The sequence below is a fragment of the Ornithorhynchus anatinus genome, chromosome 1, assembly GCF_004115215.2.
Source record: "Ornithorhynchus anatinus isolate Pmale09 chromosome 1, mOrnAna1.pri.v4, whole genome shotgun sequence".
Taxonomy (NCBI): Eukaryota; Metazoa; Chordata; class Mammalia; order Monotremata; family Ornithorhynchidae; genus Ornithorhynchus; species Ornithorhynchus anatinus.
In genome coordinates this window covers 144,451,550-144,464,767 of record NC_041728.1, presented here as the reverse complement: position 1 = coordinate 144,464,767, position 13,218 = coordinate 144,451,550, and the positions used below count along the sequence as shown (strand labels likewise).

Sequence of the window (13,218 nt, the reverse complement as noted above, 5' to 3'; positions counted from 1 at the left end):
ATCTTTTGTTAAGGATCCTTGTATTTTGTTTGTTACCCATCATTTGTTGTTTGCATCTTTTTCTTCAAATGTAGCTTTCATTTTACTTGTTAGATCGGAGTCAAATATAGTGTCAATCTTCAAAATTTGAGTATGGGTTGCTGTTAGGTTTTTGTGTTTTGGGATTTTTTTCATTCTCCTTTCAACCGTAGCACAATTCAACCACAGTGCTCAAGATAACGGCTAAAATTCGAATTTGGAAAGACTTTGCATGGGCCAGTTTACATAAAAGGAGATTGACTTTTGAATTCCTTTCTCCTAATCTACTGAGACCCTAGATTTTTGTTTTGGTTTGAAGGTTCTTTTTTTTTTCCCCTTTTCAGAAGTATTTCCACCTATTGTTATTTTTAGAGGTGTGCTTGAAAAATAAAAATAAAAGCTTTAGTTGTTCTGAAATGGCTTAGATTGAACTGTCCGATGCTTTGATTTTTGAGGATGGTGTTTCCTTTTAAATAAACATCCATTATGATTACTTTTCAAAGTTGCTGGACTCGGAATAATAGTAGTAATAATATTTACTAGTCACTCTGTGTAGAATACTGGACTAAGCAGTGGGAAAGAATCCGCAGGTGAGAGTTAGACACGGCCCCTGTCTGTCCAGGAGCCTTCAATCTAACAGTGTTCACCTTTAAAATACTGTTTGCTTCTTAGCCAAGAGTTCACCATTTATAGATTTTCACAGATCAATCAATCGATTGGTTGTATTTCTTGAGTGCTTACTGTGTGCAGAGCACTGTACTGAGACTTGGGAGAGTACAGCTGAGTTGGAGACACTGTTCCCTGCCCACAATGAGCTGCCAATTTTTGATTTCATTCTGTGTCTTTTTCAGTAGCTTGTGTTCTAGAAACCATCAGGGTAATTCCTTTTAAGGGAAGTAGAGGATTTTAGAAAATTACTACAATCCAAAGTAATTTTTGATGAGGATTTGAAACTGTTGTTCTACACTTTGCAAAAGGAACTCATGCTACATATTTATTCAGTGGAAAGATACTGTGATCCAAAAAAGAATCTAATCTTAGACCACGTTTTGCTGAGAAATGAAGACATATGTGACCTTCAGGGCTGATGTTGGTAATAATTACTGGTCACATAGCAGTGGAATGCCTCTTCTTACCGGTTCGTGTCTCTCAGAGAAATGTGATGGCCCGTTTGATTTTTTTTCTTAGACCAGTTAACACTTTTTTAATATGATTTTCTTTCTGCTCCATTCCTGTTCTAATGTATTTTTGGAATTTGAATTGTGGTACTGATCTCGAACAGTTGTTCTTTTCGAACACTCTACCATGGAGCTCCTGCAGAAACACAGAATTCTGCTTTGGAAAGTCCTTGGTTTTTGTTATTTGCTAGTTTGTTTTTTTTTTTTAAATAATTACTTTAGTAACTACTTAACCATCAACTAAAGTCTACTTTGCAAGCCCTCGATGTTGTCTGAGATAGGCTTGAGCCTTCTTGCTTTCCCTGCCTAGTGTTAAGGAGTACTTCGTTAAGAGAGGGCAAAAATAGGGTTACTTCGGGCCGTAGTCTTTGTTTTTCTAGTTACCGGGTTGCATTTAGTGTTAGTTTTCTATAGCATTTGCAAGAGTGGAGGAATTCAGTACTTGAGTGTCTATTATTGCACTCTTCTTGGGCTTTGGGAACAGACCAAAGTAAAAAATGCAGTCTCTATCCTTCTGTACAATGAGAGGAATCTAAGGTTGAATTAAGAGCGAGTCTATATAAATGATAGAAACAAATGAATCAACAGCAAATAGATAATACAGTACTCTTGGTTCTGTCATAAAACGTGTTTTCACTATGTTCTAGGACGTTGCTAGGGAATTAGGCGTCGTTCTTTGAGTAACACGGTCCTGTCTTGGATCCAGCACCCCAGAGTGTTGTGCACATGCGCAGGTCTACAGCGTTGGTCTCCGTGAAATCTGCAATGCATTATATCTCAATGAGGGTCTTGCAAGAACACAGCTCCTGCATGGGTTGTTGAAGTACATGAATGTGGCGATAGCTGGTGGAATAACATGCTGGGGAAGGAGGTGAACGCCTTGGCACGGAGGGCCTTTTAGACAGCCTTTGAAAGAGAAGAGGGATGTAGTTTGGCTCCACTTAAGTGGGGAGGAAATTCTAGGAGGGGAACAGGGGTTAGTGGCAGGAGAATTGACAGCGAGAGACAAGAGATTTTATTGGGAGGAATGAAAAGTGTGAGCTTGGGTGTAGTGAAAGAAGAGAGCGGTTGGAAAGAGGAGATCAGCTGATGGAAAGAGAAGAAGTTGATGGTTGAGTTTTGGGTTTTAATAATAATAATGTTGGTATTTAAGTGCTCACTATGTGCAGAGCACTGTTCTAAGCGCTGGGGTAGATACAGGGTAATCAGGTTGTCCCACGTGAGGCTCACAGTCTTAATCCCCATTTTACAGATGAGGTCACTGAGGCACAGAGAAGTGAAGTGACTTGCCCACAGTCACACAGTTGACAAGTGGCAGAGCCGGGATTCAAACCCATGTCCCATTACTCCCAAGCCCATGCTCTTTCCACTGAGCCATGCTGCTGATTTTATACATATGTGAATGATGGGTAGATGATGCATCCATCCAATTGAGGAGGAATAAGCTCTGGTTAGTATTTTAGAAAGTTGATCATGTGCAGCTGTTTGTTTGTTCAGTAGGGGGAAGAGGGGTGGCAGGAGGTACAGTATCGAGACTCTGCCACTTGTCTGCTGTGTGACCTTGGACAAGTCACTTCACTTCTCTGGGCCTCAGTGACCTCATCTATAAAATGGGAATTGAGAATGTGAGCCCTTAATGGGACAGGGACTGAGTGCAACCGGATTTGCTTGTATAATAATAATAATAATAATAATGGCATTTAAGTGCTTACTATGTGCAAAACACTGTTGTAAGCACTGGAGAGGATACAAGGTGATCAGGTTGTCCCACGTGGGGCTCACAGTCTTAATCCCCATTTTACAGATGAGGGAACTGAGGCCCAGAGAAGTGAAGTGACTTGCCCAAAGTCACCAGCTGACAAGCGGCTGAGCCGGGATTTGAACCCATGACCTCTGACTCCCAAGCCCGTGCTCTTTCTACTGAGCCGGTCTGCTTCTGTCCACTTTAGCTTGTAGTACAGTACCTGACACATCATAGGCACTTAACAAATACCATCATTATGAAAATAAGCACCTAGTAGAGTGATCTGCAGGCAGTAAGTGCTCAACAATGCTCAAGGGCTCAATAAATTCCATCATCATCGTTATTATTAATAATAAATACGATTGAATGAATGAAGACTATTACAGCCATCCAACTGGGAAGTGTTGTGAGGGTAGCCATAATGGCTGAGAAAAAGAGGCGGCTCTGGACGGTACTTTAGGAGGCAGACCAGAAGGATTCAGAGGAAGACCGAGTGGAAAATACATGTGAGGACAGAGTTAGAGATGACAGCAAGCTGAAGAACTGGTGGTTCAGGGAGAGTGTGTATATGTATATGTATATATACAAGTGTGTGTATATGTATGTATATATATATATATGTATGTATGTGTGTATATGTATGTATGTGTGTGTGTGTAAATGTTATACATATATATATATATATTATGCATCTGTTTATATATAGAATATAGTTATCCTTTGCATTTGAAGAAGACCCCACTGACGATGAAATTCGCCTATGAGTGATTGTGGCACTCCAAAGGCTAGGGCAGGATCCACAACCCAAGTCACATTGGGCACACAGAAAGCGGTCCCATGTAGTATGAATGTTTGCAGTGCCTGCTACTGTCTTCTCTTTTGCCTCCTTTTTCTCTTTCCATGTGAAGCTTTTGCTTAAGGAGAGCTTTTTGGATGGTGGTGAGCCGTGGAGGTCTAGCCTCAGCAACCGACTCCCCGTTTTCAGCGGGGTTGCAGCGTCGTTGGAGGCTCTGTTGTACCAGGTCCTTGAAACGTCTTCTCTGCCCTCCTTGTTTCTGCTAAGGAGACAGAATGATGACGTTGAAGATGATGGGAAAATTGAGGAGTGTAGAAGGGAAGAGGAGGATTTGGTTTGGACTGTATTAATATTTACGGTACCAGCAGTTCATCCAGGTGAAAATGTCCCTTGGTGGGGCCGAAGGAAATCTGAGCTTGTAGAACAGGTGAGGTACAGGTTGCTCTAGAGATACAGGTTGGGAAGTCATCTGATTTGAGGTGATAGTTGAAACTGTATCAGCAGATGAGCTTTCTGCCACATTGAGTCTGAAGTGAGAAGGGTAGGACCCCCAGATCTGAGCCCAGCAGGTTACTCATAGTTAAAGGTGAAGAGAAAAGGAAAAGCCAGCAAAAAGAACTGAGGCTTGGCACTGGAAGTAGGATGAAAATCCGAAGAATGCAGTCCCGGTGAAGTTAAGGACGAGAAGCAACGAGGCCTAGCGGATGGAGCACGGACCTGGGCGTCAGAAGGACCTGGGTTTGATCCCGGTTGCGCCACGTGTCTGCTGTGTGTCCTTGGAGACCCTTCAGTTCTCAGTGCCTCGGTTGCTTCATCTGTAAAATGGGGATTAAGACTGCGAGCTCCATGTGGGACATGGACTGTGTCCAACCAGCTTAATTTGTATCTACCCCAGCGCTTAATACAGTGCCTGACATGAAGTAAGCCCTTGACAAATCCCATAAAATAAAGAAAGGATGACTTCCAAGGACCAAGTTATGAATATAATTGTCTATGATCAGCGTAGGAGGACTGATATCTAATATTTCTCTTAAAGATGCATGCCATTCCTTTGAGATCCTCCTGGGTTATGACCTGCGCATATGCCCCCTCGGGTAACTACGTCGCCTGCGGTGGATTGGACAACATCTGTTCCATATACAACTTAAAAACTAGAGAGGGTAATGTGAGAGTGAGCCGAGAGCTACCAGGTCATACAGGTAAGTCTCATTATACTTTTGTTCCCAGCCCCTTGAGCCCTTTCCATTACCGGGGCCTCGCCATGGCCGGCCTCTGCACCGTCCGTACGTCAGCACCGTACGGCGATGGAGCTACTCTAACCAATGATTCAGCTGGGCCCCTGCAGCCTCAGATTTTCAGGTGATGGCTGATTGCACAGAACTCTACCTCCCTTTCAGCTGCTTATCCCTACCATGTGGCTGCTGCTCTTTTGGTTTAAAAACAGCCTCAGGACTGGCTGGGAGGATAGTCTGCCTAGAGCTAGGGAAGCCCCCACCCAGTGGAGAGAGTGACTGAGTGGGAGAAATTTCCACAATTCAGGGCCAGTTTAAAAACAGCTTCAGGACTGGCTTGGAGTATAGTCTGCCTAGACCTAGGAAAGCCCCCACCCAGTGGAGAGAGTGACTGAGTGGGAGAAATTTCCACGGTTCAGGCCCAGTCCGAGCCGTAAACAGACCCTATGTGGGAGGACGGGGCTGGCTCTGAATCCCTGTAGTGCCCTGCTACAGTCCCTGGAGTGAGGCTTTCAGACTGGAAATCCTGCTTCCTTATGTTCAGTAAGTGTGTAGTAATTAATCAGCCATATTTCCTAAGTGCTTACTATGTGCTCACTATGTGCAGAACATTGTACTAACCACTTGGGAGAGTGCAGCAGAATTGGTAGACACATTCCCCGCCCAGAACGAGCTCGCATGGTGTTGGCAGCTTTATGCATTGAGGGAAGTGAAAATAATTATGCAGGGTAGAAGAAATTTCTTAGAATTATCTTGCCAAGAATGCACTGTTCTGTGCCCATTTATGTTCTGATGTTCCAACTTGAACACCCTAGGCAGTAAGTTCCAAAAATACCGGTGCCTAGCCAATTTTATCTTAAAGTGATTAAATCCGTATACAAACAATGGCTTCCAAATGATTAAAAAAATAGAAATACTGGTTTGTCCTCCAACATCTGATGCCAAGAAATTATAAAGCTTTTTGCATTGGTTATCATTGTGGGCTGAGAACCAGTATTTGAATGGAATAACATGGTGCCTACCACTTTCGTGTGTTTCAGGTTACTTGTCCTGCTGCCGTTTTCTAGACGACAACCAAATCGTTACAAGTTCAGGTGACACAACCTGGTGAGTTTGGTTGGTGCCAAAATTGGGTGGGAAAATGAATGCAGTATTTGGAAATTGTAACTGATCATTTCATTTTTTTTCTTTATAACTATAGTGCTCTGTGGGATATCGAAACTGGCCAACAGACCACCACATTTACAGGACACACTGGTGATGTGATGAGTCTCTCGCTCAGTCCGGACATGAGAACTTTTGTGTCTGGTGCTTGTGATGCCTCTTCGAAACTCTGGGACATTCGTGATGGAATGTGCAGGCAGTCGTTCACTGGGCACGTATCAGACATTAACGCTGTCTGTGTAAGTGACTGATTTGTACTATGGTGAATTTTATTGCGTTTTCTAATGTGATATTTAAAAAAAAAAAACTACTTCAAAAAGTATTTCTGAGAGACTTAGTGTGGTAATAATAATGGTGGTATTTGTTAAGCGCTTACTGTGTGCCAAGCACTGTACTAAACACTGGGGTAGATAGAAGGTAATCAGGTTGTCCCACATGGAGCTCACAATCTTAATCCCCATTTTACAGACGAGGAAACTGAGGCAAAGAGAAGTTAACTGACTTACCCAAGGTCACACAGCAAACAAGCGGCAGAGCCTGGATTAGAACCCACGGCCTCCGACTCCCAAGCCCAGACTGTTTCCACTGAACCACGCTGTGTTAGCATTATAACCCTTGAATGGTTAATGGCTTAATATATGCTTTCTTAAAAGCACCAGGTGCTCTTTTTTTTCCATTTGCATTGAGACCAATTTGTTAATATCCATCACCCAGTTCTTAATCAGTTGTTTTTATAGAGTGCTTACTATGTGCAGAGCACTGTACTAAGCACTTGGGAGAACACAGCACAACAGAATTACAGACACATTAGCTGCTCATAACGAGCTTTTTTTAAATTATAATCACATTTACAGTCAGCTAGAAGAAAAGTTTAAGACCGTATGGGTCCAGCAACCTTCACATAGGCCCAGATCTCCTGGAATCTGTATGTGCACTAAAACTGTGTGAAGCTGCCCTTCATCTGTATATAGCTCTCTTGCCTTTTCAAAGATGGCACTACAGGTAGCAAGATCTGACCCAAGTGGAAGGTAATGATTCATCCAGGCTTAGTCCTCTGGTGAGCCAGGTTTGAGTTGGGTGATGCTGGCAATGTAGTGAAGACATGTCTTTTAACCAGTCCCCTATATGGATGAGTGGCACACCCTTAGATAAGGCCCATCGGATGGGAAAGATGTCGCCGAGCTCTGCTGCTCTCTCCCTGTCAGTGATCAGATGACCTGTATCCTGAACCGTATACTTTTTTTTTTTTTTTAAATGGTATTTGTTAAGTGCTTATTGTGTTCAAGGCACTGTACTTAAGCACTGGGGTAAGTACAAACTAATCAGATTGAACATAGTCCATGTCCTACATGGGGTTTGCAGTCTTAATCCCCATTGAACAGAGGAGGTGAATGAGGCACAGAGAAGTTAAGTGGCAGACAAGTGGCCTGACTGGGATTAGAACCCAGGTCCTCCTGACTCCCAGGCCCGTGCCCTACCCATTTGGCTACACTAATTCTCAAGTCCTACATGCAAGTCCGACTTGCATAGGACTTGTATTTAGGGGCAGGAGGATGGGGTATCCAACGATGGTGTGCTTAAATTCTTATTTTAATAGCGGTGATACTACAGAGCCGTGCCCCTTCTCTCACCCGGGGCCCCCATCCTAAGCCACAAGCGTTGGTCCTGAAATGCTGAGGTGCCCCAATTAATTCCCAGTGTCCCTTGTCGCGTCAGATTCGGTCTCCTTTTCTAGAAATTACATTTTCATTTGCACCCGTCATCTGCAGTTGTGCTTAAATGTAGATGCATTTTTTCTTTTCTTTTTTCTTGTTTTTCCTTCGGTATCTGTAAATGTTTCTCTGTCTACTCTGGTAGTAAGCTCCTTGTGGGCAGGGAATGTGTCTCATGGTTTGGTTGTACTTTCTCAAGCACCTAGTACTGTGCACCAGTGAGTATTCACATATCCTCACTACTACTATTTTTGAGGGATTGAGGTAGTCAATGGTATGAGGTCAAGAATAACCAGGATATAACTTATTTTCTCTCCCCCAGCTTCTCATTCTTTCCCTGGACACCCTGTCTTCAGAGTCTGTGGGTGTGTCTCTACCTCATGAGTATCTCTATCTCCCCTCCCTCTCTACCTTTCTCCCTCTCCTCCATCTTCTCTGTTTTCGTCTTTTTCCCCTTTATTGTTATTGTTGTTTTTAAGGGTTTACTATCAAGCTCTTTGTAAGCTCTGTGGTAGATACAAGTTAATCAGGTCGGACACAGTCCCTGTCCGGGAGGCTCACAGTCCAAGTAGGAGGGAGAACAGGTATTGAATCCCCATTTTACAGATGAGGAAACTGAGGCACTGAGAAGTTAAGTGACTTGCCCAAGGTTACACAGCAGGCAAATGACGGAGGCAGAATTAGAGGCCAGGTCCCCTGACTCGCATGCCCATGTTCTTTCCAGTAGGATACTCTGCTCCTTAATGTCCCTCTCTCTGCTACTTCGCTCTCTCTCTGATGAGAGGGGTCTCTCCATGCGGACTCTTTTTTCAGAGGCTCCCATGCACCAGTCTCAGCCGCTGTCTTGTTCCCAGAGGGCTCAAGAATCAGCTTGCTGAAGAACGTGAGGATCCTGGCCAAGTCCTCCAACTCTAGAGCTCATTTAAGGGGAACCACTTGGCTCTGAGCACGGTTAAAGGCTCCCAGCTCAAGGGTTCTCGACTCTAATCCTGAGGCTGCAGACAGAAGCAAGGTCACCTGGGGAGGGAGCCTGGCACTCAGATCTTTGTATTCAGCTCTGTTGACACCAACGCGTTTCACCTCAGATTTTTCATTTCAGGCCTTGGGGTGTTTTAATCACACAGAGTATCTTATGGACAAATAAACATGGTAGCTTTAAAGCTATTTAAAGCTAAATATGGATAAAGGTATACATTGCTTACTCGGATGGGTTTCAGACGGTGTTTGACATCGTCTCCTCCCCCCTCCCCCCACCGTCGTCTTGGGGAACATGGAGAATTTTTTACAGGATGTTGTTTCTATATATGTCCATTGCTATTTCCTCACTCCTGCAGTCTGAAAAAGGAAGGTCGCCGTCTAAAGGAAGAGCTCTTTGTTGTTGTTGTTTCATACTGGTGGGTCGCAAGTTTAATGATCCAAATAATGAAACTCTTCAGGAAAAACATTTCTTTTTAATTATTTGATTATTTTGCTTTTGAAACTACTGGATGGCTGTCCTTGCGAACCACAGGTCTCCACTGTGGTTTCAAAGCCCGAGTTACCTTACATATCCTTAGAGTGGCAGGATGCAGTTCAGGGAGCAAACAGAAGCAGCTGTTCTCTTTTGGGAAAAGAGAGAAGTATCTTTTCTGTGAAATCCTACAGAGAGACTGAAAAGTTGGGGAAGCAGCGGAAACTAGAGGAAAGAGCACTGGGAGTCAATGGACCTGGGTTCTAATTCTAGCTTCGCCCCTAGGGCAAGTCACTTAACTTCTCTGTGCCTCAGTTCCCTCATCTGTAAAATGGGGATTAAGATCGTGAGTCCCGTGTGGGATAGGGACTGTGTCATTCATTCATTCATTCAATAGTATTTATTGAGCGCTTACTATGTGCAGAGCACTGTACTAAGCGCTTGGGATGAACAAGTCGGCAACAGATAGAGACAGTCCCTGCCGTTTGACGGGCTTACAGTCTAATCGGGGGAGACGGACAGACGAGAACAATGGCACTAAACAGCGTCAAGGGGAAGAACATCTCGTAAAAACAATGGCAACTAAATAGAATCAAGGCGATGTACAATTCATTAACAAAATAAATAGGGTAACGAAAATATATACAGTTGAGCGGACGAGTACAGTGCTGTGGGGATGGGAAGGGAGAGGTGGAGGAGCAGAGGGAAAAGGGGAAGAGGGAAGAGGGAAAAGTGTCCAATTCGATGGGCTTGTGTCTGTCCAGCGCTTAAATCCAGTGCCTGGCACACACTAAGTGCTTAACACATACTGTGATAAAAAGAGCCAGGAAGCCAAGACCAAGCTCAGAACTCATAATCAGACACACACCCAACCAGGACACACAAAGGTAGTAATCACACTCACAACAGTATTCCTGCAAGGGATAACTGATATCCATTAAACTTTCAAAGATGTTCATTCCATATTTTTCACCTCATTTCACGGGAAGCCAACTGGAAAGGGTATGGAACTGGGAGACAGGTGACCTGAGTTCTTATCCCTGCTCTGCCACTGGCCCGCTGGGTAGCCTGAAGTGGGTCACTTCACTTTTCAGAGCCTGTTTTCTCATCTGCAAAATGGAAGAATTACCTTTCTGTTCCACCTCCCCCTTAAGAGTGTATATAAGACAGTGACCATAACTGACGTGATTATCTTGTATCTACTTGGGTGCGTAGCACAGTGGTTGGCCCAGAGTGCATGCTTAACAAACACCATTATTATCATCATCATCATTATTGTTATTATTATCTCATTTTGTCTCCATCCCCCTTTTTCTTATCTCCTTCCCATTCATTATCTATCTACTTCTTTATCAGGCATCTCTTTCGTCCCTCTTTCCCTCCCTCCCAATTCTAGGTGTCCTTGCTTTTTCTCTCAGACGTCACTGTTTTTTCTGTCCCCTTTGCACCGGCATTTGTTTTCACCCCTCCGTAGCTCAGAAAATCCTCAGGCACCTCAAGGACAATAGTTGAATTTCATTAATTGAGACATGTCTCACCTCCCCACCATCTTGAAGCTACCAGAGGTATTTTTTGAGCACTTACTTTATGCAGAACACTGAACTCAGCACTTGAGAGAGCACAGTACAGTTGGTAAATATCATGTTAAGGAGCTTACACTTTAACAGGGAGATTAAGGCCTTTTAGCATTATGCAGTACAAATGGTTTTTCTGCAGAGCCTTTAATGAGAATTTCCAAAACTTGTCTTAATACTATGAAAATAAAATACTTTTTGAACTGATGTACAAAGAACTCATACCTTGGGGGCCTAGCTTGGCTGTTGACTGATCGGCCCTATCCCCCTCAACCAGTCATCCGCCCGTCAAAAACCCACAGCCACCAACTTCTTCCCGTCTCCAGAATGTGTCCTGAACTCTAAGAAGCAGCGTGGCTCAGTGGAAAGAGCACGGGCTTAGGAGTCAGGGGTCATGGGTTCCAATCCCAGCTCCGCCACCTGTCAGCTGTATGACTTTGGGCAAGTCACTTCACTTCTCGGTGCCTCAGTTCCCTCATCTGTAAAATGGGGATTAAGACTTTTTGAGCCTCACAGGGGACAACCTGATGACCCTGTATCTACCCCAGGGCTTAGAACAGTGCTTGGCACATAGTAAGCGCTTAACAAATACCAACATTATTATTATTATTATTATTAAGAACTGCCACGGCCCCTCACTACAGGCACATCCCCAAGTGTACCTTTGGAGTCCCGTTTTCAGCTCCCCCGTTCTGCTCATTTCCAAGTCCTTTTCCCATGACAAGGTCAGAGTCCAGGGTGGGAAGATGCTCAGAAGCAGGTATCTTTTCCGTTCAAGTGCCTACAGTTCATTCAAGCGGCCCTGCTGTTGATTCAGCAGAAGGAGCACGGCTCTGGGAATCATCGGGAAACCTTTCCGGTTCCATCTTTGCAAGTAGGGAAATGCCCGCCAGGGCAGTGGTGACAAGTGGTGAAGATGCCTGACTGAAGAACTACCCGGGCCATTTGGCAAGGTGGATAGATCCTGCAGAAAGCCGGAAAAAGAGCCGGCAGATGAGGGAGGTGAAGACAACAGAGGCTGCCGAGGGGACCACCTGCCGGGTCACGGCTCTGGGGCACAGCGTGGGCACTGTGCTGCCGTCACATTGGCCGGAAAAGGGGCAGTACCTCGACAGATATTGCCTGCTCTTTGGTGGCGTACTTTCCCGTGGGCCTGAGCGGAAATGTGCCTGGGGTGGGAGGCAGAGGATGCGGTGGGCGATGCGAGTGGTGGTGGGCTAATCATAGCCAGTGCAATAGTTAAGACGAGTTCACGGTTTATAGGTTTATATATTGTCATGTTGTAAATGCTAGATCATTTAGGTGAAGGAAATGAAGACTTCTGCATTTTTGAAGCCTCCGTTTCTTGGTTCTCTTTTTAGTTCTTCCCAAATGGACACGCGTTTGCCACCGGCTCTGATGATGCCACCTGCCGGCTCTTCGACCTCCGCGCCGACCAAGAGTTAATGATGTATTCTCACGACAACATCATTTGTGGAATCACTTCTGTAGCCTTCTCAAAAAGTGGCCGCCTCTTGCTGGCAGGTTATGATGACTTCAACTGTAATGTCTGGGACACTTTGAAAGGAGAGCGTGCAGGTGAGGAACGATTTGGGGCCTTTAGGGTTCAATGGTTTCTGTTAAGTCAAAACGCCTAAAAGTTATGGTACTTATTAAGAGCTTACTACCTGGCAAACACTGTATTAAACACTCGGGTAGATACAAGTTAGTTGTAGGCAGTCCCTGTCTCACATGGGGCTCACAGGGTAAGTAGGAGGGAATAGGATTTGGCCCCATTTTACAGATGAGAAACCGAGGCACGGAGAAGTTAGTTGGCTTGCCCAGCGTCACATAGGAGACAACTGGTGGAGCCAAGAAAAGAACCCAGGTCCTCTGACTCCCAGGCCCAAACTTTCCACAGGCCATGCTGCAGGATCTGTTGTCCAGTAATGTGCAAATCTCACTGGTTTCTGCAATTGATTTTGCTTGGGTTTGGCTACATTGTGCAACGTGAAAAAACTCAGCTTTGCCTTTTTGATGTTCATTTCACCTCGGTCTTGTTCCTTCAGTCAACTGTTAATGAATATGAGATGAAACAGATGGGTGATTGAACTCTTTGCCCTCAGTAGCAAGGATTGCATTTTTGCCACCTACACATACAGTGCCTGACTTTGGGTGATTTAATCTTGTTCAGGAGTTCATATGAAAATCTAAAGCAGTGACATCCGCTCAAGAAATTCCTCTGTATGCAGATTTTTTTTGAGGTGCTCATATTTTCATCTCCTTTCTGGTCCAACCTAACATTCTTTTTTCTCCCAAGAAATTTCCCTAGTTAAAAAGGATTTTGTGACTGGTTTTATATAGCACATAA

The 13,218-nt window shown here is 44.3% G+C and overlaps 1 protein-coding gene across 2 annotated transcripts in view; it reads left to right on the top strand.

The window, feature by feature from the left end:
• Positions 1-13,218, top strand: part of GNB4 (G protein subunit beta 4) — an 89,078-nt gene that overhangs the window by 70,141 nt on the left and 5,719 nt on the right. For both annotated transcript variants that reach the window (XM_029058119.2, XM_029058113.2), the window contains exons 6-9: positions 4,773-4,935; positions 6,009-6,075; positions 6,170-6,371; positions 12,230-12,446. In XM_029058119.2, the coding sequence (XP_028913952.1) occupies positions 4,773-4,935; positions 6,009-6,075; positions 6,170-6,371; positions 12,230-12,446 (649 nt within the window). The remainder of the gene's footprint in view (positions 1-4,772; positions 4,936-6,008; positions 6,076-6,169; positions 6,372-12,229; positions 12,447-13,218) is intronic.